The 27,671-nt window shown below is 44.4% G+C and overlaps 1 protein-coding gene across 2 annotated transcripts in view; it reads right to left on the bottom strand.

The window, feature by feature from the left end:
• The window catches only part of LOC102385453, a 44,468-nt gene extending 21,956 nt beyond the window's left edge, over nt 1-22,512 (bottom strand). The window contains exon 1 of one of the 2 annotated variants that reach the window (XM_006031060.3): nt 22,018-22,512. In XM_006031060.3, the coding sequence (XP_006031122.1) occupies nt 22,018-22,039 (22 nt within the window). In that variant the 5' untranslated portion in view covers nt 22,040-22,512. Of the gene's footprint in view, nt 1-8,447; nt 8,537-22,017 lie in introns of those variants that run through there. The other variant, XM_014523364.2, reaches the window with a different exon arrangement.
• Between the last annotated feature and the right edge of the window lie 5,159 nt (nt 22,513-27,671).

The following is a 27,671-nucleotide window of genomic DNA, read 5'->3' as shown; positions in this document are numbered from 1 at the left end:
TAGACCAATACGGCTACAACCTGGACTGATTTACTAATTTCAGATCTATTACTAATAGTCTGTTACTGGATTGATTTACTAATTTCAGATCTATGGGCTCCTCTGTGAAGTCCTATGAAATATTAACTTTCATTTCTACCCAGGAGAACTTCTACAATCTTTTCTCCAATGCCTGATGAAGGGCGTTTGTGCCTAAAAGCTTGCAATTAAAGATTTTTTTTTGGCAAAAATCTTGTTGGTCTAATAAAAGATACCATCTCTACCATGATATCTTTTATTAGACCAACTAAGTAATTGGAAAAAACGTTCTTTGCAAGCTTTTAGGTACAAACAGCCTTCTTCAGGAAGAGGCAGACATCACATTTACCCAAAGAACCTCATCTGCTTATGTCCTTAGACTTGGCTACAACCAGCACCCCAGCTACTTGTGCGTTATTCCCAAATAACTCTGAGTAAAGACAAGCCTTGGCAGACCTGATCTAATGATGCTCACTAGAGATCACTACAAGAGGTTTAAGAAGCCAGCAGTAAGGTTTAGCAATAACGCAGCATACTGGCAGCATGTGGAATTGAAGTAGGCGCCCTTATTTTTGCAGGCTTTAAGCCCCTAAAATGGGGAAGACAGCCCTTTGTTTCACTACCGCTGGTGCTTCATGGCTACTTGTAGCCGAGCTCAAATTCGACCATCTTAAAGGAATTGGCCACAGCAAAATAAACTTAAGTCCCCATTGCACTGCCAGCATTAGGAGCAGATGGGACTCTAATTGCACAGAGCTCTCTCGATGCACAGGGTGGGGTGGACGTGGCGGGACAAGATGTTGGATCCTGGGTCTGCCAGAAGTCTGTTTGCTAGAGGTCCAGGGTGCTGGGCTCCTTGGGGCGTTGCAAGCAGCAAGGGAAGGAGCTTTGGTAGTAACTGTCCTCCATCCTGGGTAGCAGGTCTCTGTGCCCACACACGTGCAGTTTGCTTCAGCAAAGAGGGCTGGCACGGTACAAGGGTGGAGAGACTGACCACAGTCATGCAGCTTCCTTGGGAGGGGAGGGCAGAGAAACACTCTGGGCAAAGCCCAGGATGTCCCTCCCCTGTATCTACAGGATCCTTGGATGTGCCCTTGGCCTTCTCCACCTGCTCACTAGCAGCTTCCCTGTTGTGGGCAAGGTTCATCACAGGGATCCCCAGCCCATCTTTCCCCTCTTACAGGCATACTCACAGAATGGGGCTGTTTGGCTCCTAAATCAGCAGCCAAAACACACATGTCCTCATTTAAACATTACTGCGACATTTTATAACCAAGCAGTCACGTGCAACCAGCTCCAGGGTGCCCATCACTCCCTTCTCAGTGGACACAGCATGCAGACTTGGCATGCACACCCAGCGCTGACCCAACCGGGAAAAGCCAGACGTGCCGATCCATTCATGACCATACAGACACGGGAAAGAGACTGACCACATAGCTCATCAGTTCAGCAGATTGGAGGAGCATTTTCCTCTGTTATTTTGCTCCCTCCAAATTCTGGTTTGAGTAGACCCCCAAAATTTGAAAGACAAACTACCTGAAGCGATGGCTTAGCCAAGGCCAATGGGATTTTGAGTGCAGGCCTCTCCACTGGGGCAGGACCTTTCTGCCTCCACCTCTGCCAAAGAGAGGAAGGCCCCCGAATTGACCCTGGTTGGAAGAGTAAGACATTGGTGCACTTCAGTCAACCCCCTTAGCTGTAGGCCAACATCCCATGAGTGCTATACTGGCTTCTGAGGAGGGGAAATTCCTTCTCTCTCATGCAAGGCCTGATGCTCACTGGGAGCGAATGAGATTTTGGGCCAAAGGTGAAGTGGACTTGTAAATACACAGGATACACTGAGCATGATTCTGTCCTCTAGGAGATCACTGAAACATTTGAACCGTGATAATGATCTCCTTCCACTTCATGCCATGCAGCTGAATGAGGTGCCATGCAACAGCTGGGAGATGGCATTGTCTGGAGCAATAATCTACCTTTGAGCCTAGAGGGCTGAGCATGGGGCTCATCTAGGGTTGCTAACCCTACAGAATTGCCCTGGAATTAGATATAAAGTTATGCCTAAATAGCCATTATTATTATTTATTATCTATTGTACACACACACACATATATATGTATATATAAATTAAGTATACATTTATACCTAAATATCTATTATTATTATTATTTAGTATCTATTATATCTATTAATTAGATATAAATCTATATCCAATTCCTTTATTAATTAGATATAAATGTATAGCCAATTCCTTTAGGAATTAGATATAAATCTCCAGGAGACTCCTAAGAGTCACCCAGGAGATAAATGATAAGGTATTCATTCAAATAAATATTAAATGTTGAATCTGATTTATACAGCTGTCCAGTGGGTTTTTAAAATGTAATAGTAAATGTGCATTCGCCTTTCTGATGTAAAGTCTACACACCGTAATCCATAACTGTTATATGCCAGCACGCGGGCATGTTCACGTTGCACGTCGCAGGCATGTTGGCGTCCTGGAAACCTTGTGGAATAGATTGAGAGCTGGCAACTGTAGGTTCATCTCCCATGGTTCCTATAATATAGTTTCCATGTGTTATGTTGTGCAGCACAGCAGATGCTAGGCCTTTAGCAGAGGAGGTCATTTAATGAATTTGCTATATTTGCTTTTATCAGAAGAAACTGCTTTGAGCTTCCTGCCCTGTACAAACTATGCCATCGAGAAATGAAACCAATGAAAAACTTGTATCGCCTCCACCTGAGGATGTGAGCTTAAAGAGCAAGGACTCCCACATTCATAAAGCCCCTGATCTTGAGTTTCTCCATTTCAGACCTGAATTTAGAAGGGCAATTTCAGATGCCCTTCATGGAAAACATTTCCTCTTCCTCTCTTAGCACAGGCTGGATTCACTCTTCTTATATTGTCTTCTGGAAATGGGGGAGAAATTCTAGTACAGGACTGAAGTATATGTGCAGTGGTTGTGTTTTCTCATGGTCATTTGATCGAAGATTGGAAGATCCATTCCTCTACCAACAAATGCCTCCTGTTTTGCCGGGTCCATTTGTGAGGCATTATTTTTGCATATTCATTGCAGAAGAATGGCTCCTTTGGTAACCAGTTAAACTTTGAGATATTATGATAAAACCTGTTGTAGAAAAGCTCAGTCCATAGGGCCCATAACACCCATGAGACAAGTGACCTGAATGTCTTGAATTTGAAAGCTTGTCTAACTCTACTCCCCAACTATGCAATTGGCCCAATAAAAGTTATCGCCCTAAGAAATCCTTGCTTCTCCATAATACAGTACTCATTCATGGCTCACCTAATTCCTACTGAAAGATGAGAGGTAGGAAGGTAAGAAGGTTTAATTAACATGTTAGGCAATTGAGAACATTTCCCCCTGGGCTTTAAAGTCTTCTTTCCTAGATACAGCTCCTGGTCTACCCGTTATTAGAAGACAACCCCCTGACTTCGGTGGGTGGTTTCACTTCCACAAAGGGTATAACAAAGATTACAATAAAATGAAAACCACAGTCACCACTTCTATTATTAAAGACGAAACTTCAGAAATTGGATGAAATTCAGTAAGGACAAGTGTCAAGCCCTGCACTTAGGATGGACAATCAACTACACGAGCACAAGGTGGAGAGCAGCTGACTAAGCTGCCGTACCGCAGAGAAGGACCTGTGGGTTATTATAGGGGTTGCTAGAAGAAAGGGTTGAAAGCAGATGATGGAAGACAGGCATCCAAATCCCATTGGTTTAACCTCTGGGTCCCGAAAAATATCTGTAGCAGAGACCATTCTACCTTCCTTCCTGGCAATGAGATGAGAGAAGCAGCTGTGGTACATGCATTGCACTTGCTTGATCCACTGCAATGCATCCTCAGCACAGCCTCCCTTCACCCTACCTCCTTGCTTATTCCCGATGCAGTTTTAGATCCAAGAGCTGGGTGCTCCAGAGAGCAGGACTTGTCCCAGTATCTCAGCTGCTCCCAAGAAGAGACCCGACAGCCAGAGAGAGAGAGGTTTCGATGTATACTCATGCACAAATGAAAGAGTGGCTGATATCTCTCCTTTTCGATTGACCACCGTTGGCACATGGGGCCTTTTCAGATTCAGAGGCACGAGACTGACGTTCTCATTAATCGATTCTTTTTTTCCACCCCAACCTCTGACTGTCCGCCCAGAAGCATTTGCTTTGCTCCTCCAAAGAAAACATACTAAAACACACATGCGCCTTCAAGTTGTTTTTATTTTTTAATGGGGAAACATCGGGCAATTAAGGAAATCATGCACCATGCCATGTGGAGGCCTCCTGACAAATACAACTTTGGTGGCCATGACCCTGGCCAGAGGAAGAAGGCTGTGATGTCACCTCATCCCCAAGTCCCAGTTTCACGGGTAGTATCTCTGAAAGGAATTGTCTAAAGGAGATTGTTCCTTGTGAAAAGTTCACATGATGGAGTCTGAAGGGCTTGTTTCACTTGAAGCCCAGCAGGACAGAGCTGTTTGGAATGAAGCATTCAGTGTGTTCTGTTTTGCTGAAAGCTGTCACATTGAACAAGTACTTAGCAAACAGCATGAACAAGGATTTGAACTAGAAAACTAGCAGGGCCTTGACAACATTGTAATAGTGGGCTTGTCTGTTCAAAGCCCGTACAATGGTGCATGGTGGCATGAGAAGGAAGGCTGGCGAAATAGGGAACTTGATTTGGGGGGGATTTTTTAACATTTTAAAGCGACGGCTTAAAATTCTCCCGCTCTTGTCAGGTGGCACCGCGCTTCTGCTCTTCCCTCTGGAGCCGTGGTAGGGTGCGCTCGGCCTCGGGGGCTGGAGAAATCCCGGGCTAAGCCAGACCCAAGGAGTGAATGGACTGACCGATTGATTGATTAGCAGAAATGCACAGTCCAGTCTTTTCCTCTTGGCTTGTTTTGCATTGCTTTTGTTCCTATGATGATGCCCCCCCAATATTTGAGCTTTTGAACTTCAGGCTCCTAAATCCACATCTAGACCTCAAAGCAAAAGTCCTCCGTATGTCACCCTTTGATTCCAAGAGAGCCGAAGACATCCCACACTTTTGACAATAAGCCACTTTCACTTTGGGGGCTGGACTCGATGAGGGAGCTGGCCTCGATGATTCTCCGGGTCCCTTCCAGCCCTAGTGTCTAGCGTCTATGAAATCATGTCCCGGTCTCTGGTGGGTTGTGGACCCATCTCTAAACATCCATGGTGGCCTTAGAGACTTTGAATTTAATTCAGTGTTTAAAACACTGCAATACATATTGATGGAGGTTTCTAGTTTTCATTTTTAAGGAGAGTGAACGTCTATTCTCCTTGCTTGGAAATGCAATTAAATTGGAGAGGGGCGGGAGGGAGGAAAGGAGACAAGAAGGAAAGCTTCAGGGATAAGGAGAAGGAGCTTAGAGACCATCTAAAGTATTATCTGCAGCATGAACCTCCGCAGTGAACAAATAAATGTTGCCTGGGGGTGCTCACAGCTTAGAATAAATTACCACCACCAGCCGCTTTGTTGCAGGAGGACTATACAATTGGTTGACAGGTAGCGAGTGACCATTGTATAAAGGTGGATTTTAGCATGCATGATGGGTTGGTCTAATAAATGATATCAGATTTACCCAAAGAACCTCATCTGATTATAGATATAGCTGCCTGAGATTCAACCAACCTGCAAGTGCTTCTTTTCCCCATCCAAGCCTCAATAATAAAATCCCTCGTCCACATCTCTCTTTACAAAGTTCTGGGTGTATTTTGCTCACAGGGCCATGTTCATAGTTTACTGCGACATCATTTCATCTCGTGCATAACACCAGTGAGAGCCTCGAGATGCCAGTGATGGATCTGCTTACAATATGAACGCTTGAAATCATGGTGCTGTAGGGCCAGGGACTCTTTTGACCGTTCCCAGCTGGCCAGATGTTTCATTATTATAAGTGTCCTATACTAAAATCACCTGAGGAGGTGATCTAAAAGTGGCAAGATATGGGATGACTGAGATGTCTTAGCCAGCCTGCAAGCACAACCACAACGTGACTGCATTTTCTGGTTTGACCGAGGTTTGAAGAGCATCCTTTCATTTCCTTGACCATGCCCATCCTGGGTGGCATTCTCCTTTTATCTGCCTGTAATTGCTTTAGGCTCAGAAATATTTTGTGAGATTTAAACATCTATGCCACCTTCAAACCTGGCTTCTCAGCCTGATGTGCAACCAGCCCCATCTGTCTTAGGGCCAGCCTGCTACATCATGAATCTGCCCTGTTTGGACTGGTGATAGTAGAAGTCCTTTCCACCCAAATGGAAACCCTCTTTCTGAAGGAGACAAAATCATGCCAGACTATTCTTCCAATAATTTTTCCAATTATTTCAGTCGGTCTAGTAACAGATATCACATTTACCCAAAGAACCACGTCTGTCAATGATTCTCTTGGGCATTCATCAGCGACATACTACATCTTCTCTCTAAGCAAAAGGATTTAGAGGCACATCAAAACTCAGAAGCCCACTGGGAACTTTTTAGCTGGAAGCAGAAGGAACAGTAACTGCTTCTCCTGCTCACCCCCACTGCGATGCACAGCGTCTAGTCACTCTGCAAAACGACACAAACCATTTCTGATTCACCTCGCCCCAAATTCTTTCTAAAGGAGCTGCACAAATTTGAATGGAAAATTGAAGTGCCAATCACCGAGTCTTTCAAAATTCCTACCTAGGAAGTCAGATATACTAAACCTGGGGCTGGCAAGCCAGTCAATTGACCAGTCAAATATTGTTAATTGACTGCATATTTAATTGCCTGGTCAAAAATTATGGCAATTTTACAAAAAAACTCCTTTTTTTTGTAGTTTTCTTGACAGAACTATGATTTTTAATTGTTTGAGATATATTTCTTAATGGAAAATGTGTGCTTTTTTGTGTACTAGTTGGACCTATTTGCAATTTTTTACAATTTTTGTCCAATATTTGTCCAAACTTTATTTGGCCGGTCAAATACGTAACCCTAACTACAGCAGCTACAGTCTGGTGACCTCAAAGAAAAGTGATTCTAGATAGGACATGGCATAGCTGCAGACTATCAGGAGGTCTCCATATGCTCAGTGCTACCCTTAAACACTGCTATTGCTCATGTGAATAGTCTCTCTTGTTGGCAAAGGCATGATGTTCAGATGCTACCTTCTTTTAAACTTATAAAAAAATAGCATGTGCATGCTACCTTTCATTTTCCAATGTCCTTATAAGCATTGTGAACAGGATGGGCAATACTGATTTGCTGGTAAGTCTTTCTCCAGTCCGCACACCTACCCAGGGAACACAATCCTAAAGTGGAGATTGACCTCTTGAAGATCTGGGGGACACACAAGTGTTCCCTGAAACAGATTGCTCCATACTGTACACACACAGACTTAAACTATTGGTCTTTCCCTGGATTAGCCAGTTTTAACCCATGCACCATTTATCTAGCAATACCCACTACCCTTTTCATGCACAGAGGGATGCAGGTCCCACTGTTTTTAGGATCCCTGACCCTGGGATCCTTTGCTGCTGGCTTTTATCTTCCGACCTGGCTCGTTGATTTGAGTTTTCTCCAAACATAATATCCCCAGCACCCTCCTCCCTTATGTGATTTTTTTCCCCCATCATCATGCAATAAGTGAATGCAGCAAAGAATTCAGAAACGTCCCCTCCTCCTCATGCAGTCCTGTCCCGCTACAGCACGTGGTGAGATAGAGGACAGTTACTGTCACTTGAAGAATGAAGCATTTTGATATTATGGTGTGAACATCAAGCTTCATCATTCCTCACTACACCAAGGGCCATGGGGCAAAGTGGCCTTAAGTTGACTGTGGATAATTAATTATCTTTGCATTGGGGAAAGCAGTCTACTATACCAGCCTGCTCAATATAATGGGAGTGAGCGCTCATAGCAACATGTTTCAGAGTGGGGAGTGGGTGGAAGGGGATGTGATCCAGTAATGATGAGGGCAGTGGAAATTTGGGTTATGCCCTCAGGTCCTTGGAGAGGTAGCCACAATTGCCCCATCAATAAAAGGGTAGATTTGGAGCCAACATCTTGCTTTGTTAGCAAAAAAACCCTCCAAACCAAACCCTAACAACAGCAACAAGCCACCACACGACCTGCAAAGCTGCAATCGTAAAACAGGTTAAAAAACCCCCCAAAATAAAAAAAAACAAAGTGTGATCATGAAGACGTGGGGAAGGGAAAAGCATCCCTGCTATGCTGCTACTCAAATGCTGCTCCTGGACTATGTAATGTCGTTACAGCAGATTAATTGCTACTCAACAGCCTTGCTCCAGATCCTAGGTTTTTCTTTAAGCCCAGTGAGGAAAGGGAATGGGAGCTGATTCTGCACTAGACAAAATTACCTACAAATAAAACTAATAGAAACGAACCAAATCTTTACAAACTTACTGTGATCCAGGGCCTCTGATACGGTGGGTCAAATTGAGCCTTGGGGTAGGAAGCCTATTCACTTCAACACGCCTGTCCCAGAGACGAATTTTCTCTGTTGCCTTTGTCAGTAAAATGCTAAGTTAAAAAGGACCCTATATAGAAGCAGACCTAGAGATAATTGCTAGTTAATCAGCCAATTAACTGACCCAACAAGGAGGAAAGGGGGGGGGAGGGAAAGGAAATCAGTGAAGGTATGGTAAAGCGTAATTCTTTAGGGGTTAATGTTAGAAACCCTTTCAGAGGGATTATGCCCTACCTTGACTGATTTCCCTTTTTCTTTCCTTTCTCTCCTATTTCCAATTTGTAATTGTTGGTTCCCCTAATTGGCTGATTAACTACTTATTACGGACAGACCTGGAGGTATGTAGGGTCCCTGTACCCTTGGCACTTTTCTTCATCGACTAAAGCAATGTTGAACATGACAGAGTGTTTATATAGCTAGGTTGTTTCATGCATTGAATTGGACCCGCTGGAATTCAAGCAGCATTAAGTTTTGAGAAGATTCTGTTTTAATGTAGCTGCTATTTTAATTATTTCACAATAACAGAGAAAGGTTAGTGGGTTTGCTTTTTCTTTGCTTTTTTTTTTTTTTTTAATTCAAGAATTTGTTACATAAAACACTAGCCAATGTGATTTAGGGACGACCCGGGATGACGTTCTTAAAACGACTTTATTTCTTGTTGGTGGGTAGCTTGCTCGCACTAAAAAGATAAGGTTTTATTGAACAAGAAACTTACTGCACTAGAGTTTACAGTCCCGATGGGTTGACAGTCTACCCAAACCTGGATGGCCCTTTGGATTAGTACGCTGAAAGCATATACAGGGCAGTCATGACCAAAGCATGAATCTGCCCTTGACGGCCCAGCCTGAAAGTCCAGGTATCTGGCAAGTGAGAAACAGCCTTCAGCATGACTCCCAAATCCAGGCTGATCTTGCATGCCTGGAGCTGCCGGGATGTCTGACCCGCTCTGCCCCGATACCTTTACCCTTGGGGGCTACCATAATAAAATAGAGAATTAGTTCCCTTATTGGGGCATGGGGTCTCCCAGTTTGGGCCACTTTGCATCAGCACCGATCCTGGCAGAGGGATCCCAGGAGCACAAAGGGGTGCGTCGTACATAACTTACCTTCCTCTGAAGCCTGTTGGGAACTGGTTACGGACTCAACACTTGGTGGCACTGGCTGAGGAGGGAACTTAATTTGGGCGACCAAGGATGGACCAGTTCAGCCCATAAACCCCAGCAACCATAGGCCCAGTGCAGCTCTGGGAGGAAATAAGCTCTTCTCCAAAGCCTTGCGGAGGTGCTGGCGCCTTCTTCTAGCAAAACCCGCTGGTAAACAATCATCTCCCTTATTCCTGTTTCCCCCTCCCTTTTCACTCTCTTTTTTGTTTTTAAACCAGGATTTAGCAAGTAATAGAGCCACTGCCCTGAAACCAAGACCCACAGTGACACCAGGGCTAGACTCGGTTCAGGTCTCTGGAAACTCAGACTTCTGCATATCTGCCCACAAATGATTTTCTGACCCATCAAGCCATTTGAGTACCTCCGTCCTGCACTTTTTTGGTAGTCAGTGGAGAGAAAGCAAAAAATATTGTCTGTTTCCTAGCTGCCTGCACATACAGCAGGGCAGTTGAGAAGGTAGCAGCTGTGGGAAATGAGAATCCCGAAAGCAATAGGTGAAGAATTGGGATTTTCTTAGGTGGCCTCTGGAAAAGCTGCATTTGCTTGGAAAAACAGTTTGCAATTTCAGCCCCGCTAAAAGAGTTTTGCAATGATTTATTTCCCCCCCACCCCTGCATATAGGCAGAGAGGAGATGACTTGCAGAGCCCAGGCAGCCCGTCTCCAATTGCTTGTAAATCAGGATCTGATTAGGAAGTGATATATTCATCTCTAACTCCTGCATAAAAGTTATTCAAGTATTTTGACAAAATAAGTGCTGTTTACTTTATACGTTTGCTGCTAATTCTAAAGATTTCTGCAAACCGAAAGGGTCTCATGGAATTTACGGGATTGTGGCTTTGCTATTGAAAGTATAAAGGCATGCTAAATTAAGTTGATTTGCCTGTGAAAGGAACGCGTCCATTATTCATGTCAGGGCCCTGTCACATCAAATTGAGGGAGTGAAGAAAACCCTTTTTTTATCAACGTTTAGAAGCAAGGAAAAAACCAACCGTTGAGGGGCTGAATTTCAATTGGGAGAAAGTCAGTCTGAAAGCAGGGTTAAAAAAAAAAAAAGCTGGGGACTTGTCTAAAGTTGAAATCGGTAAAGGGTAGATTGATTTAACTTTGGCTGGAAATTCTTAGCCTCCAAGCCAGAATAAAACTTAAAGCAGCATCTAGCACGTACCGTCTTGATGTCTCTCATGTGTAAACTTGTCACAAGTAGTTAAGTTAAATCAGATTTAAATCTTTTCAGAGCCTTTTTTTTTCGGGGCCACATTCTAAATAAAAGGACGTTAAACAGCTAGGACACTCTCTCTCTCCCTTGATTCATTTTTTTTTTTTAACACATTGATGGTTATGTTACGCAGGTCACCAAATACAGTATTACCGAATACTTCATTTAGCCAGAAGAGCTTCCTTTGATTTTTCAAAAGAAAAAATTAGTTTTCAACAGCAGCCTCACGCGCAGTTTTGTTTTATATGGAGTGTGAAAAATGCACAGTAGGTAGACTGGTTTTGCGTCGTGCCGTCATCCTCTGATCACTTTGTGCGTGGCACTTTTTCATGTTGTGCATTGCCATTGCTTTCAACGGTCTTACGATGATTTCTAGTGTGCACCTTTTTCTTCTTTTCTTTAAAAGCTTGCAGTCCCTTCTCACTCTTGCACTTGTTACACGTGCAAAAACTGTGCTCAGCCAGATGTCACTGGCTCCCGCTCAGAGCATGCACCCGATTCCCAATCGTAAGCACTTCTAACAAACCGGGTCCTATTTTTGTTTGTCTGCCACTATTTTTATTACAGTCATCAATTTGCCTTAAACTTTCTGTCAATGAGGCTTGCTTATACTGTGTGTGTGCATGCCCGTGTGTGTTTAATACGGTCTTGTACATTTATACTTCCAAAATGAGAGCACTGATGGGCTTTAAATCCCTTCTTTTAAATATGCCTTTTCCATTTCAGCCCAGCTTACTCTCCCTCCCTCATCCTAACTTCAAAGCCTAAAGCTGAGCAGGAAAATTCAAGTCCCCCGGGCTGGATGTTGGTGAGCGTGGGGATTCTCTAGGGCTTTCTGCTAAAGTTAAGTTCTCGTGTTTAATTGAAAATTGCAGCCAGTGTAAATACAAGGGAGTTTGTGGCATTCTCACCACAAAGAGAATTACTTCTTGGAGTGGCTGCATCGTGGTAAATAGAAGGGGGGTAAAAAAACCCCCACAAAAAGCAACAAAAAAAAAGCGAGGGTGAAAGAGAAAGGCATTGTACTGCGGAGGTAGCAGCAAGACAAGGATTAATGGCCAGAGGAATTGTATTTTGTGTGCTTTCAACAACATTACAATCTCCCAAAAGTGAGTGTTACTAATAAGGAGGCCAATAAAGAGGGGTCAGTGTGTCAAGGGAAATGGAAAAAAATCAGGCTCCGTAAAGGGCAGGAGGGGGTTTTTTTTTTATTCAGCAGAGGACCAACAAATTGCGGCTGCTTTGTGTATTTTCTCTACTTCTATTTGGATTAAATAAAAGACCTGTTACGTTTTAGAGGTGGGACACGACAGAGAGGTGGCACCTGAGGGACGTTTTCCCGCAACTCATGTCGGGTCCACCGCATATGCCGATATTTTGCAGTGCACCGCGGTAGTGGGAAATCTGGCCTGTGCCATACAGTGTCGTACTGCAGAGAGAGTAGATGCCCCTAGCATGAAATGCCCCCGATGGGACTGCGAAGATGGCAGGGCCCCAAATGGAGCTAAACCAGGGTGGGAGGATGGATGTGGAAGGGCAAGGACAAGGAGGTCCACTTTTAGACACCCGCTCACCCTACAGGACCGCAGGGAGCTCAGGTGGAGGGTCCTCTGCAATCAGCAGTTATGCAAAGGGATGGTCGAGTTCTCGATCTCGACTGGCGCTCACGGTGCTTGTCCAACTCCCGTGTGCTGAGGTTCAACGTGACTTTCTGTGTCCAAACCGAAAAGCCAGTGCAAGGCGACTGGAGCTCTATTTCATCATTAAAAACACAGGCTGAAGGTTGGCTGCTCAGCTTTTCACCTCCCTTTCCATTTTCTTCCCCACCAAAGCTCAACCCGTTGTGCTAGAGCACTCGTGCAGCATTGCCAGTCCCTTGAAGCGCCCAAGGGAGATGCACCAGGGAGAGCCAAGAACAAAACGGCAGCCTTCCCACGAGTACTTTATCTATTTTTTCTGGCTCTCCTGTCCTTGCCCTACCAAAGATGGGTTTAAGAGTTGGCATACCTTTCTAGAGAGCTGTGGCATGGGCAATTCTTGGGATGAGCAGCGAGAGGCAGAGGTTTGCCTCTCGAGATCATCGCTTCAAACCAAGCTCAGGTTGGGGATGATCAGAAAAGCAGCAGCAGTTGATGAGACCAGGCTGTTTGGGTAAATCCAATCTCTTTTATTAGGCTAGCTCAAATAGTTGGAAGCAGTTGATGGCTTTTGGTTTCTAAACCCGCATGAAAAAGCATCGGCAGTGTCAGGCCCATCAGAGGCAGGATTGGTCTGAGCCATTATGGCATGCTTATGGATCATTACCAACTGAATGTCATAAGATCTATGGCCTCTGGCATTTATTGGCATCTTTATGGGTAGTCTCAGCCGAGGGATCAAGGACTGAATTCATCTGTCCTCTACAGGTGGCCCCTTTAGGTTCGGGTTACAGAGTACTGCCCCACAGCCCCTTGCTCAGTGGAAAAACAGGGTCCTTTTCACCAGCTACCCTTTTAACATTCAAGTAACTGTGCCCTGAACACTGCTGATGTGACCTGCGAACTGCTGAAGATGAAGGATGCAGTTAAGTCACCAAGCGGGGACTCAGGAGACACGGGATCGGCTCTTGGCTCTGCTACAGACTTCCCTTAATCCCTCTGCACCCCAAAGCCCCATCCTTACAATGGCAAGTATACTTTGTTCCTCCCAAACTTTGCTTTATTCTTTTGATATTGCAGCCTCTCTGTGCATATGTACAATTATGCTCTGAAGTGAGCATCTGAATAACAGTGGGAACAGTAATTGAATTCAACAACGGGCCCCCAACCATACCTTTATTCTCATTTTGCACAGCCCTATTATTAAACTTATCCAAACTAGAAACTATCAATGCTAAGAGCGTCATGAACAAACAAATGACTCATGTAAAAAAAATAAATCTCAGACATCGTTTCCTTTTGCTGAATGGGTCACAGGCTGCAGCAATTTGCAGCTCTGGAAAAAAAAAATCCTGTTTTCTGATCCCTTTGTCTCCTTCTCCAAGGATCAGAGCAGATAAGAAACTAGAAAAAGATTGGCAAAAACTTCATTTTCTTCAACCAGGTAGTTTTACTAAAGAGAGAGAACATCCTCCCTCACTTTGCTTTCAGGTTTCATTTGTGGGCTCTGCCCTTTGGATGAAGTTTAACTTCTTTCTAACTTTCTTCTTTTGCTATTGTAAGCAGCATTATATTCCACCTGGTGCAGACTGCTTCTCATTTTACATAACACCCCAGTGCCAGGCTTTTTAAAATGATGTTACAAACAGAAAGTGTATCACTTGAGGTCCTTCCCACTATATTTCAGCTTACAGTACACACGGGGAAACTTTATACAGTCATAATTCAACGTCTCCCATGCACCGCACCACTTCCAAGATATGTGAATTCATTTAAACATTTATCTATTCTTTTCTGCTCAGGAGTTGGACTGGTTTTCCGCCTGATGGTTAGAATGAATTGAATATTTTGAACTCATCCATCAGATTTGGAAATGATCCCTGAATTGATGGAGAGTGTTTAACAGTTAATTGAACATTTCTATTGTGAACTTCCATTGTTCTAAAGTGCAGAAATACTGTGCCCAGCAACATGGACAAAGCAAAGAGGATCAGGGAAACATTCTCTCACACCACAAGTATTCCCAGCCTCCACGGAGCAGGGAGCTTTTCAGTAACTGGAGACATCTTTCTGCTGGATACTAAAAAGTGCCTTGATCTGAAAAGTACTTTTATGGGCCCTGAAGGCTCCTTCTGCAACATAGAATAAATAAAAGTGTTTGCAGTTCCCGTGCAGTGTTTGCATCCACACCGGCTTATGCACAGAAGCCAGGTTTTGCACCCAATGGTCGCACATTGTGTATAGGCACTGGCAGACAACCGCACTTTCTGCCCGTAGAGAGCGTGGCATGCAGAGCTTGATTTGATTTGCTGTGTCACTGAGCAACGTGTGAAGAAATGGCAGCCTGGGCTGGGGTTTTCCAAGGGGCCTACCAGAGTTCAGCTCTGAATCTCAGTGCAATTTAATGCACGGCTAATGATCTGAGATGCTTTTGAAAATCCCCATCTAGAAGGCAAAAGCAGGGAGCAGGTCAGAAGCATTTCCCTGGGATCAGGGGTGGGCAAAATGGGGGATCCGGCTAGTGGCTGGACTCCATTTCACAGCAGCCCCTACCCATGCGGCTCCATGGAGGCCTTGGCCCCACGTTGTCATCGCCCTGCACTCCCGGGGTCTTCAATGGAGACCGGTGGGAGCAGGGTGTGCAGCTGGGAAGGGCTGGGGCAAAGATGGTGTGGGGTCAGGGCTGGGGCAGAGCCGTGATCCGCTCCCTGCATACCACCGCTCCACCTGCCCATCTTGCTCCTGGCTGGGTGCACTCTGCACATGCAGGTCCCACCCCTGGCAGTAGGTGTGGGGTGCATGGACCGAGGTGCCCAGGCAGCGGGGCTGGGTCAATTGGTGGCAGCCAGAAGGAGCCACTGCCACATGTGGCTGCTGGAAAACAGCTGGATATTGCTCACCTGTGCCCTGGAGGTTTTTTAGAGTCTTAAGGGCCTTTCCCCAGTGTTTTCAATCTTCATCTAATCCGCAGCAGACTCCTGGTATCCAGAGGGAATCTGCTCCCTTCCTTTGTCCGACACTGATCTAACTCCTCGTTTCCTCTGCTGTCATCTTGACGTCCTCTTTCATCCTCCCCAAGAGGCAGCAGACACCACAGTCCCTCTGGGAACCACAGCTGCACCGCGTCCACGGAGCTATCGCTCATCCCCGAACAGCTGTGCTGCCGTCACTCCCCATCTCCCCCTTGTTTGCCCATCTGAGCCCCTAAAGTGAAGGGACTTGAGAAAGCAGCTGTGGATCACTTCCCTCTGGCTATAGTCTCAAAACCACTCTCCTCTGTGTCGACCAAGAGGTTGGGGTCGACCAAGAGGTTGGGGTCAACCAAGAGGTTGGGGTCAACCAAGAGGTGTTCTCCGCTTCCCGTAACTCTTCCTTTGCTTTCACCTCTAAGAGCGTGGCCCGCTCCCTGCCTGGAGTATGACTACCATGCCCTGTAGGCCTGATGGGGGTACAGAGCTGCAAATTTCCAGAGCTGCAAATTGCTCCCCTCCCCTCACAGTTCTGTTCATTCCTCTCTCCCAACTACATCTATATGGGAATTCGTTTTCCTCTGTGCCGAGATCGCACCTCCATGGAAACAAACAAACAAACAAACAAACAAATTAGAAAAATAGCTCATTTCTAAACGAGTGCTTAAAACAACCCGACAGAACAAGAAGCAACAGTCTCAAGTTGCAGGAAGGGAAGTTTAGGTTAGATATTAGGAAGAATTTTCTCACTAGGAGGGTAGTAAATGACTGGAACAGGTTACCCAGAGAGGTGGTGCAAGTTCTATCCTTGGAGGGTTTTAAGACCCGGTTAGGCAAAGCCTTGTCTGGGATGATGGAGTTGGGGCTGGTCCTGCTTGGAGCAGGGGCTTGGACTAGATGTGACCTCCTGAGCTCCCTCCCAGCCCTCATTTTCTATAATTCCTCATTCTTCTGAAGCTTATAAATCCTAAGCTGCTATGAAATGCTCATAAGTAACTATCATTAACCCTACACTTGCCACAAAGCTATGAGAACAGAATAAAATTAATTTACCGTTTCCAGAACAAATACATTTCAAGACATAATAGATAATTCAGAGCTATTTGACAAAACAGCTCTTCCTGCCAGAATGGCCTTTCTTTCCCCCATGAATACCAGGTCTTCGTGCCCCCAGATGTTCACCTCTGGCTCCAAACCACACTTGGTGTAATAGCTGTGTGAGGCCATGTCAGGGAGCACATATTAGAATGTGTCTTTTGGTGGGTCATTCATGGAGCAACAAGGGCAAAGAGAAAGAAAAGAAAAGGCAGCTATTAATAAATGGCAGAAAGAAACATGAAAAGAAAAAAGAAAAATGGCAAGCAATGCTCAATCACAAACAGATTCTGGGGTGTGCAGGTGGAAGGGCGTCAAAGGTAGGGAGAAAACAATCTTGAATTTAATTGGATGGCATGCTGGAGGGGTGTCATTTGCCTCTTAGGATATCTTTCAAAAGGATGACGCTTTTCCCCTACCCTGGGGGTCTTCAAGAGGAGGTTAGATAGGCATCTAGCTGGGGTCATCTAGACCCAGCCCTCTTTCCTGCCTATGCAGGGGGTCGGACTCGATGATCTATTGAGGTCCCTTCCGACCCTAGCATCTATGAATCTATCCTTTCTCATGACGCAGGGACCGCCCAGCCGGAGCGCTTATTAGAGTGTGCATCTGTCTATCTAGCTGAAGCTGCAAGAATCCAATGTACGGCCACGACAGGGGTCATCACAGCCGGCAGGAGCAAAACCAGAGACCCACATAGCCCAAGTAACAGGTATCGGTGGATTCTGCTGCTCTCTTGGAAGCCATACGAGGCTCCTACCTTGAAGGGCAAGTGCATTGTAAATAAAGCAAGGTGCTAAAGTTTAAAGGATTGAGCTGCCAAATGAGATGATATTAAGACGTCTAATCATTTTCCAGCCTTTTCACCATGCCTGGGATATTCTGCATGCACCTACTGCCAAGCAGAGCTCCTTAGGCTCCTGTAAGGGAAGGACAACCCATGAAAGGAAATGAGGCAGGTCTAGTTTCTCACTACAGCAACTGAATATTAAAGATAGATATGCCAGAGAAAATCCCAAGGTAAATAGAAAAAAAAAGAATTCTCTTATAACTCACAGATGTTCCTTGGATGATCGAGAATCATTCATCTTAAGGGGCAGGGGTGGGATTTCCAAAATACTCATCACTGGCCTGCTACCCAATGGATAAAGCCCTTGGAGAATTGGGAATTTACCATGGATTTAAGCGGAAGAAGAATTCAGCCAACACTTGAGCATTGGATAACCCTGTCCGCTATATTTTAGACACATACCAGGAAGAAGTTAACAGCAGATTTAATATCCAGTATAGCCGGTAATCCAGTGCCATTGATCATCATTGAGTCTGCCCTCAAACTAGCATAATTAAAATCTTTGTCTGACAGAACCACGATATGTTGAGTTACCAATCTTGATTTGCCATATATCAGCATTGCCAGATGACCACCAAAGTACTTCGACTATACTTCTGACCCCCATCAGACCTACAGGAATAAATGGCCTCCTCAATCTCCTTGCCATTACGGCAAGCAATGTGAGCAATCTGAGACAAATTCAAATTAGATAAGGTATTCTTGTATTACAATGCACCAGTACAAGGCCAGTCAGCATTCCTGATCCCACAGGATTTTGATTTTAGTGTTGAATTACAAGAGTTACAACAACTGTCATAGAAAAATTGTCATCAGTCATGACTTTATAACTACAGCCTACTATTATAAGGAGTTAAAAAGAGGGTGTCAGAACAAGGTTGACCAAAAGTTTATCTTTGATACAAATACGATTTTGCAAAAGCCGAAGATCACAGAGAAATTTTCACAGATACTAGAACTTCCAATAGGCTATTTTAAAAAAGGTTATTTTGCATTTACACTACTCAAACATTACACAGTGACTCTACTGCACCTACCACAAAATTGGCATTTACTGGAAACCTAGTATAGTTTAAAAAAAAAGTTAAAGACACTAGTCTATTTGTATTGTCCAAGGCAATAAAAATGTACAAATCAATCAATGTAAGGCGAGGAAAGCCAAGCCAACTAACTTTACATTTCATTCAGTATTAATAATATCACAGATTTGCCCTGAATTTGAAACAAGTTGCCTCTCTGACATGGCTTCATTGTACCCCATCATCTTTGTGAGAGAGCTAAAAATCAGAACTGTATCCAAAATTCAAGCAAAAAGAGAGAAGTACAATTCCTCCCCAGTGCACCTACCCAAATAATAAATACCATCTTTAAATATTGACCAGTTACCATATTGCCAATCCCAGACATTGAAAAATCATAAACTACCTCCCTTCTCCTTACACATGTATTTTTGAGGTTCCCCCTTCCGCATTTTCCCAGCTGACTTTTCAGCACATAGGGCGCATTGCAGTCATAGATCCAAGCTGTTTTAGCAAACGGGAATTGTAAAAAATATTTTTAGGAGGGAGCTTCTTGATTAATCTAGTGACTCCAGACTTTGGGGCTCCACAACGTATTGTGAGACTCTTGATGATAATAATGAGAGCTGGCAGTACTGGGTTTACAGTTCAGTTTTGATGTAGACACAACTTGGGTGCTGATTCTTCTGTCCATGACCTCAATAAGATGAGAGTTCAGTGATTAAAAGATGAGGTTTTTAGAAATTCTCACTGGGTTCCCAGTATGAGTACACAGTTCGCAACTGCAAATGATGTATTTAGTATAGCACGTAGCTACGGGTGTCTGGCAGAGTATCAGAGCATGTAAATGTTTAGCAGCACAAACAAATACGCATTCAATTTAGGTGCACTGTACAAATGGTGTCAGATGAACCGAGTAGGTAAATGGAGGAAATTATTTTTTTTAAATGGCTGCATATAACGAGGAAGTCTCAAGGTCTTGCAGACAGTGGATCAATCTTCTAAGTGAAGGGATGGAAGCACCATCACATAAGTTATTTAACATTAGACTTGGCAAGATACTCAAGACAGTGCTTTTAAAAGTCTGTCCAGTCTTGGCAATGAATATGCAAGGCACATGGCATGGATGTGGTCATGGACTGACATTTTTCAGGTACCCAACCTAGCTGGCTTGCAGGTGGCTTGGGTTTGAGCACACATTCAATAATGGGAAGTGAAAAAGTTTTGAGGGGGTTCTGCCTGCTTCCAGCTCAGGAGCAGTTGGAAGCTATTGCTGGTGCAGCGAAAATTCATCACACTTTACTGAGAGTGAGATCATTTGAATGCCCAAATGCCACATCATTTTCCAGTTCTAATGTTTCTGGGTAACACTTTTCTCCCAAAAATCCCGAGTGCAGGCCCTTCTGCAGCAAGTCAAAGGGACCTGACATACATGGTAGAAGGCATGCTTTTCAAAGCACTGGGGGTTCACAGACTTGGGCTCAGTACAGACAGTCAAAAAGCCCAAGGCTGAATTGATTCAGTCTTGCAGCTTAGTTGAAGCTGCAAAGATTAAACTGAGAAACAACTGGACTCCCACTCAAGAAACAAAAATTGAGAAACGACTTTGATTCAGGAAATGCAGACACATTCCTGCGGTGGCTTGGGCCAGAAGCCACGGGGCGCTGGAGCATGGCTCTGACTCATAGCCAGCATGGGCGGTGCATTTGCCTCCTCTTCCTGCTGCCCTCGAGGGATTTGCAGTCCACAATCACACCAGAAGGACTCTGCAGGGTTGCTCATCACTTCCTCTTCCTGCTTCCAGGTGCTTCTGGGATTTTTAGTCCACCGTTGTAGCCAGCAGTAAGTTTGAGTGGGGGAAGGGGTGTTTAATCCTTCTCCATGGCCCCAGTCCCCAGCCAGGGTTTTTCCTCGGGGGGCAGTCCCCTGCCTCTGCAGACCGGGCTGCATCCCCAGCTGGGCTTGCCCACCTACCCCCTTGTCAGCCAGGCCTCACTGCTCCAGCTAGGAGCAGACAGCAGAGCCCAGCTCAGGGCTGGAGAGCATGCTGGGATCTACCATTTGGATTCCTCCATCCCAATTAATTGTTGTATCACTGCGTTGCTTTTTCAGTTACTCTCATCAAAACCCAAACTGAAAGCTTTCTGCCATTGTCCAGCTTGACGTTGTCTAGCTAACAATTTGTAAGATAGTAAGTACTTAAAAAAATAAAAATCACAAAAAAAGGAGTAAAATGCAAGTTGATCATCAGAAGGATGGGATTTTGTATCCAACATCTCCCTTCCTGCCAGTTAGAAACATCACGTTTTGATCTGTACAAATGCTTTTAGCATCCGTAAAGTTTGCTAAGACCTGGTCTTGGAACAGAAAGAAACGAGCTTGCTGGTAAATGTATCCAAACATATCCCAGATATCCAGGTTGTAGCTGTATTGGTCTAGAGGAAAAAGCAATCAGGGCTTGTAGTAGAGGTGATATATCGTTTATTAGACCAACAAGATTTTTGCAAAATAAAAAAATTCTCTAATTGCAAGCTTTCAGATACAAACCCCCTTCATCAGGCATCAGAGAAAAGACAGTAAAAGTTCTCCTGGGTAGAAATGAAAGTTCATATTCATATCCAAACACATGATGTGTTTTTCCCCTATTGAGGCTAGAGAAAGCAAGCCAGCAGTGGACAGCTGTCAGTTAATGAATGCAGAAACCCAGGGATTTCAACCTTCCACATTCATCTAGTTAGGAAACATTTCATACCACCTTGGTACGATGACAGAGACTCCAGCCTAGTAATTGTCATTTGACTCCTAAATGATTTAATAGACTGTTATAGATACTGATTCTATGACAGATTATTGCAAACACTTTTGTGATTCATATCTCCTAACAAGATATGAGTCTCTGGAAGGAAGAGAAAAAAAAAAAGGGCGGGGGGGTTTACACAATGACACATACTAATCACTGCTCTGTAGGGACTATTGAAAGATTTGAAGCTATAATGAGTGTGAGTAGCTTTACAGATTGTTCAATAAGAGCATCAAAAAGGCATTCTGTATCTTTATGCATAGACAAATATTTACAGATCTTTTAAAGATCAAGTCTGTCATTATCAGTTTATGTGCTGTATATTGTCATTATACATTGTGACCTCAGAAAAGCCTGGGCTCTGAAGAAGTAATGCTACGGTATGTTCAGCTCTGCTGGATCTCCATAGAGTGGGTCTGGAATGCATTGTTCAGCAATACCCAGGGCTGCACAGAGCAAAGAATGAAGGGCAGCAGAGTTTGATAACCACATTAAAGCACTACCAACATCTGTTCAAGCCAAAGACAACACTATCTCCAGGAATTAACCTCCTGAACCACTTAATCATTAACCTCAGCAGAGGGAAAGTTAGACAACAAGAGCCTATTTGTCAGCAGCCCCTCCGAGAAATGTGGCGAGCAATATTTTACTGAGAACAGCGTGAGAAGGGCTTGCACGGCTTTATAAATTTTAAACACGGAATATATTTGTGTGGGAAACAAGGAGACAATGGGTGTAAATAAACAGCTGATCATACCTTGACGCTTCCATTCATTCATCCCGTTTCAACCAGGCCGGCCATCCTGAACTGCCGCACATGAGAACGCTTCCTCTTCACTATTTGCAATGCTTCGGTCCTGTAAAGAAATATGCTCCCTCTCCCACTAGCCTTGAAAGAATTTGGACGGGTTAGTTTTATTGCCCCTTCAAACTTTTGCACCCATTCCTACTCAACTTGAGGCTGCTGCTGAAACAGAGATAGAGTTGCCGTGATTCATGATAAAACCAACCTGTAGAAGCAAAAATGTGTTATTTTGCTATTGCTTGCCCATAGGTTTCTGGGAGGCTTTGCAATGTGCGCTTATTTGTTCATTCTTGATTTCTTCCCTTGTTGATTAAAGTGACTGTGGAGGTTTGGTTTGGAGGAAGAGGAAGAAAACTCTTTATTTCTTTCTTTCTTTATTTTGTACTATGTTTGCAGCAATGCGGTCCACTGCTGAACAACTCCGGAGCTCCATTTCTTTCCACCCTGGATAATTATTTACAGAGGTGCCATGTGACGCAGTCACATGAGAATGAGCATTTTACACCTAGCATAAATGACCACCCAAAGTGCAGGACAGTGGAGGGCTCGGTCCCTTAATCACTATCAAATACTGCAGGGGGGGGGACAGGTCAGGTGGACAGATAATTTAGGGTTAGACTGCCACTTTGCAAGGGGTAGCAGAAACGTCTCAGGGGTAAACCAGGGACTAGTCCCCCCTCTCTGTGCTGAGGCCATTAATAAAGAGCCTTTTGCTTCTCCTATGCAGGCATGTAGGTCAAGCAAAATCCAGCTGTTTATTCTGCAGAGTTTGGAGCGCAGCATAACCATTGCTACCGACCCCCACCCTGTCCTCTGCAACCTCAGTGCCCCCTACTATGTACAGGCGGGGAGGAAGGAAGATGGAGCATTTTGCATTCATGATGGAGGGGGGAATAGTTGGGCCTTTGCAAGTGACAGAAATGGCTTGCAGTTGCAGAACCACTGAGGCCACCTGGGTGGGCTTACATTGCACCTCTTTAAGACATGCCAAGTCCTGATTCAGTAGACTTCTCCTGGAATTACATGATGATTTTGAATCAAGCTATGCATCCAGGCTGGTTTCAAACTAGATATTATTACATAGTTACCGGGTTGTAATGACTTGGACTTCCGGAGTGTAGGTTCAGAGTCAGAATGGGAACCTATGTGGATTCCTATTTAAACCAATGACCAGCTCTTAGTGACCAGCAGCCCTGGGCTGCTATTTATTGAACCACTAGATATTTGATACTGAGACAGTTTGGGTTATCTCATTAACCCAAATTAAATGCCATGCCATTTGACAATAATTGGCACCATTGTCATCAGCCTATGGAGGACTATTGGCTCACTGCTAGCCAAACCTGCGTGGAAAGGATGACTGAATTACCTTCTCATCCTAGTAGCCAGAACTTAACCAGAATCACAGGTCACAACGAGCAACAAGCACAGCGGTATCTGCTCTCTATCCATCTGTCAGATGCAAGCAACTTGCTTTGAATTCCCAGAGCGCTGCATTTAAAATGGGTTGTATTTTCAGTCTTGCATTGATTGCTTTGACAGAGGTTATTTACCTCTGTGCAGTTACAGAAGTGTGATAAGGGTCTGTGTAGACTTTAAGATGGGGAGAAACTTCCTACTAAATGACAGTGATATTTAAAATAGGTCCTTCTGCCTGGGGACACACCTGCTCAGTAGGTGGGTTGAGAAAACGCATCTCCACTTTCTGCAGCCGGGCCCCTCACTCATTGCAGTCCATCCTCTCGCAGTCGGGTTTGTGAGAACTCCTCATTATCGTTTGTAAGTCCCATGGCTGACTGCTGTTGCACTCTGGAGGTCGAGCTGCCTCTTTCCTAAACCGCTTTCTGCTGAGACGACTCCACAGTAGCACTGGGCCAGGCACTGATCTTTTCACTGGGGGAGCTGAGCTCATTAACACTGGTAATTAATTGGAGCTTTGCGGCGCTCCCTTTGTACGCTGACAAAGGGCAAGTCACAGAAGCTGCACCAACCCCCCTCACCTGAGCACCCAGCACAGACACCTGCTGCTCATAATTAAGATCTATTGCCCAAATTTACATATCCTGATTTGTATCAGTCGGCCCACTGAGACAAAGGAAAGCATTTACCAGAGCCAAAGGGTGGCTTGAATTATGCTTCGCGGATATGGCTTGCTTGGGCAGCTGCTTGTGCGAAAGGGCTCTGACATGAGACACCAGAGTGTTTCTATTTAAAAAGTATATGTTTTGATTGAATTTAGAGAAAAAGCACGTGGGGATTTCCCCCTTGTTGAGATAATGGTCTTTTCATTAGATAACAAGTGGCAAAGAAGCTGCAAACTTAGGACTTCAACCGCAGGCTTCATTAAGACACAGTGCTGTACACAAGCAGCCGCATGGAGCCTAACAGGGAATTGTGAAGCATTTCTCCCCTCAGTTTGAATGGTCTGATCAGCAGGGATCCTGGTTTTCTCTGATAAAAAAAAAAATCCAAAATTTTCTGATTTAAAAGTGACCCAAAATCCACATTTTTCTGTGATAGGTTTTCTCTGATAAAAAAAAAAATCCAAAATTTTCTGATTTAAAAGTGACCCCAAATCCACATTTTTCTGTGATAAAAATGAACTGCCACTAGTATATATATATATATAGATAGATAGATAGATAGAAATAGATATACACACATGCATGCACATGCACACACACACATATATACACATATATTAATATGAAATGCCACATATATATATACACACACACACACACACACACACACACACATTATATTCCATTAATACATATATTAGTGGCATTTCATTTTAAATCAGGAAAAAATGTGGATTTGGGGTTACCTTAAAAAAAAATCCTGATTTAAAGAAGTAACCCCAAATCCACATTTTTCCATGATTAAAATGAAATGCCACTAATATATATACTCCATATTTTATATATATATATCGGAAAAATGTGGATTTGGGGTTACTTTTTAAAATCAGAATTATTTTTTTTTTAATCAGAGAAAACCAGGATCCCTGCTGATCAGCCTAATGCATTGGTTTTCAGAGAAAACCAGGATCCCTGCTGATCAGCCGAATGCATTGGTTCCCAAGGGAGAAGAGATCCCTGCAAGGTCTGACACAAGCTCTGGGCCCACATTTATGATACCAGCCATCTAGGGAAAGCATGGGTCTGATTTCTCCCAAATCCCCGAAGCAGGGGGTCCAGGGTATGCCAGTGCTGGTACCAAGGCCAGCTGTCGATGCATGCTGATAGAGCCCTTAAAATGAAACTGCAAATCCCAAATATGTCTAAATAGTGAGAAAAGGGAGAGGAGGGACCATTGTGAGGAGGCGACTCCTCTGCCTTCCAACACTGAGCTCTGAAACAGCAGTTTCCCCACTTTCACCCCCAATACAGACATCCCCTGTTCCAGAGAAGAAGCAGGGGTTCGCAACCTTTTGGACTTAAGGCACCCCTCCTTGGACTTGAGGCACCCCTCTCCAACTCCTGTGAATTGAGTGGCACCTGATTTCAAACATTAATTTATACACTACAGTTCTTATTTCTCTGCGGAGGGGCTGGGCAGTGGGGGTGAGGGATTAGTCAGGCAGGGATGAGCTTGAGCCTGCCCTCATCTGCTCATCTCATCCCACCGCAGGACACCCCTGCAGAGGTGCACTCTCCGGGTTGAGAATCGGTGCTAGAAAGCATGTCCTCACTGCAGAGCCAGCCCCAATCTCTCACCTGGCTTTCAGCCTCCCTGCCCATGCGTACAGAGGAACTTCTGCACCAGATGTGGAGGTGCTTCAAATCCAGGGGAGCTCCCTCAGCTTTGGTCTAACAGGACTCATACCTCCACCCTTCTCCACTGCGGTGGCTCATGGATAAGGCACCTGCAGGAGCTTTGCTTTACCCCGTGCCCACTTCCAACCAGAGCCCCAATGCACCCGGGATTCCCTGGTTGGGAAACTCAGGCCTTAAAGGCACATTCCTCAATACCATGGCAATGGCAACGCAGGTTGAAAATTACCCGAAAGTCCTCCCAAGCCCTTTCCAAACCTCCCCTAGGAAAAACCTTCCTGGAAATCACTAAATCAACTGCAAGAAGCCACAGCAGTGAACGACAGCGTATGTCCCTGACATGCAGTAAGAGCCAAAGCAGCCAGGACTCCTTCCTTTAGGGAAGGGCAGCTTTTCTAGCAAACTACTTCTTCCCTCTACAGTTGAATTAGATGCTGAATGTGGCAGCAAGTGCATCTAGTTTGGATACTACGCCACCAAACCCCTGGACGTTAGCTTGCAGAGAACCAAAGCTGGACACTTGGGACTAAAACACATTTAGTTGAAAGGAACACAGCTCCATGGACTTCTATTACCAGCATAGGACATGGGTCCTGGGACAAGGGAATGTGCTGTGTTTAATTTCTGAAGTCTGAAACTTAAGATCAAGCATCCTTGGGTTCAGATGCAACCTAGGTCACCTGGGGAAGTGGAATATGAATGGTAGCCAAAGATGGGGAAGGAAGGAGTGATCTGATCTATGGAGATGTTGAACACAAAGGTATATAGTTGTACAGAGTATGACTTCAGTTACCTGGGTTGCATGCACAGGCTGTGAAAGGAGTGGAGAGGTAAGCATCCAAGTGGACTTCTTACTCAAGAGATTGGCCCAGGGGCTGGACTTCACATACAGCATCGGTCTGTGGCTGTATCTAGAAGACAGCCTAGAAGCAAAACAAAAAGTTTCTCAAAACTTCAAGCCACTCATTTGCTGTTAAATGGTAGGCTCGCTAACAGCTTTAGTCCAGAGCATCCTAAGAGCCTTAGTCCAGAGCTATTCAGCATCCCACCAATTCAGCATGAACGCAGATTTTTAACCCTGTGGCCAAGATCAGAATTTGAGCCAAAAACCTGCCATGGGCTTTCCTGGAGACTCATCTTGTTCCTCCCATCTTCACCTCTATAAAAGAACGTAGAGAGTTTCTACTACTTATTCCGATCCATTCTTAAATAAGATTCATTCTTATTCTGCATTTCTTATTCTGACTTATTCTGATTTCTTACAAGGAAATGATGGAGCTATGTCTCTATTTCCGTACAACGCGGTTCCCAAGGAGGACCGTGCACCTACCCTCTGATTCTTCTCGCGTACAAGTTTTAGGTGTCATCCAGAAAACACATCACATGGTTTCTTTCCACTGCTTCTGCAGGACTTGGTGCTTCACTGTTGGAAATGGGATACTAAGCTGGGTCTGATCCCTTCTGGTGATTCCTATGTTTTTTAGGGTGGAAAGTGTTCAAAAGAAGTATGGACAGCTGTTGGGTTTGGTATTCACTTGGAGCTTCCTTGTCGTGGGGATTATAAAATATATATATGTATATATATATATATATATATAACCAAAAAAGAAACAAACAAATGAAAAAAAAAAACCCAACAGAAATTACTCAGAAATCTAACCCCCTCCCCGAATTTTTGGTGTTTCAGCCTTAAGGGAGGGGGAAAAAAAGTTCTATGATGGAATTAGCTGCCAAATGTGATTAAAAAATACAGGCGCTCCAAAACTAGAAATAAAACTAGTGCATTATTGTTTATTTGTGACATAACCACAAAATAGAGCCTTTGGC

Source organism: Alligator sinensis, unplaced genomic scaffold (assembly GCF_000455745.1).
Source record: "Alligator sinensis unplaced genomic scaffold, ASM45574v1 scaffold1584_1, whole genome shotgun sequence".
In the NCBI taxonomy this organism is placed as follows: domain Eukaryota; kingdom Metazoa; phylum Chordata; order Crocodylia; family Alligatoridae; genus Alligator; species Alligator sinensis.
Note: the sequence above shows the minus strand (reverse complement) of the source record. Positions and strands in the feature narration are given on the sequence as shown.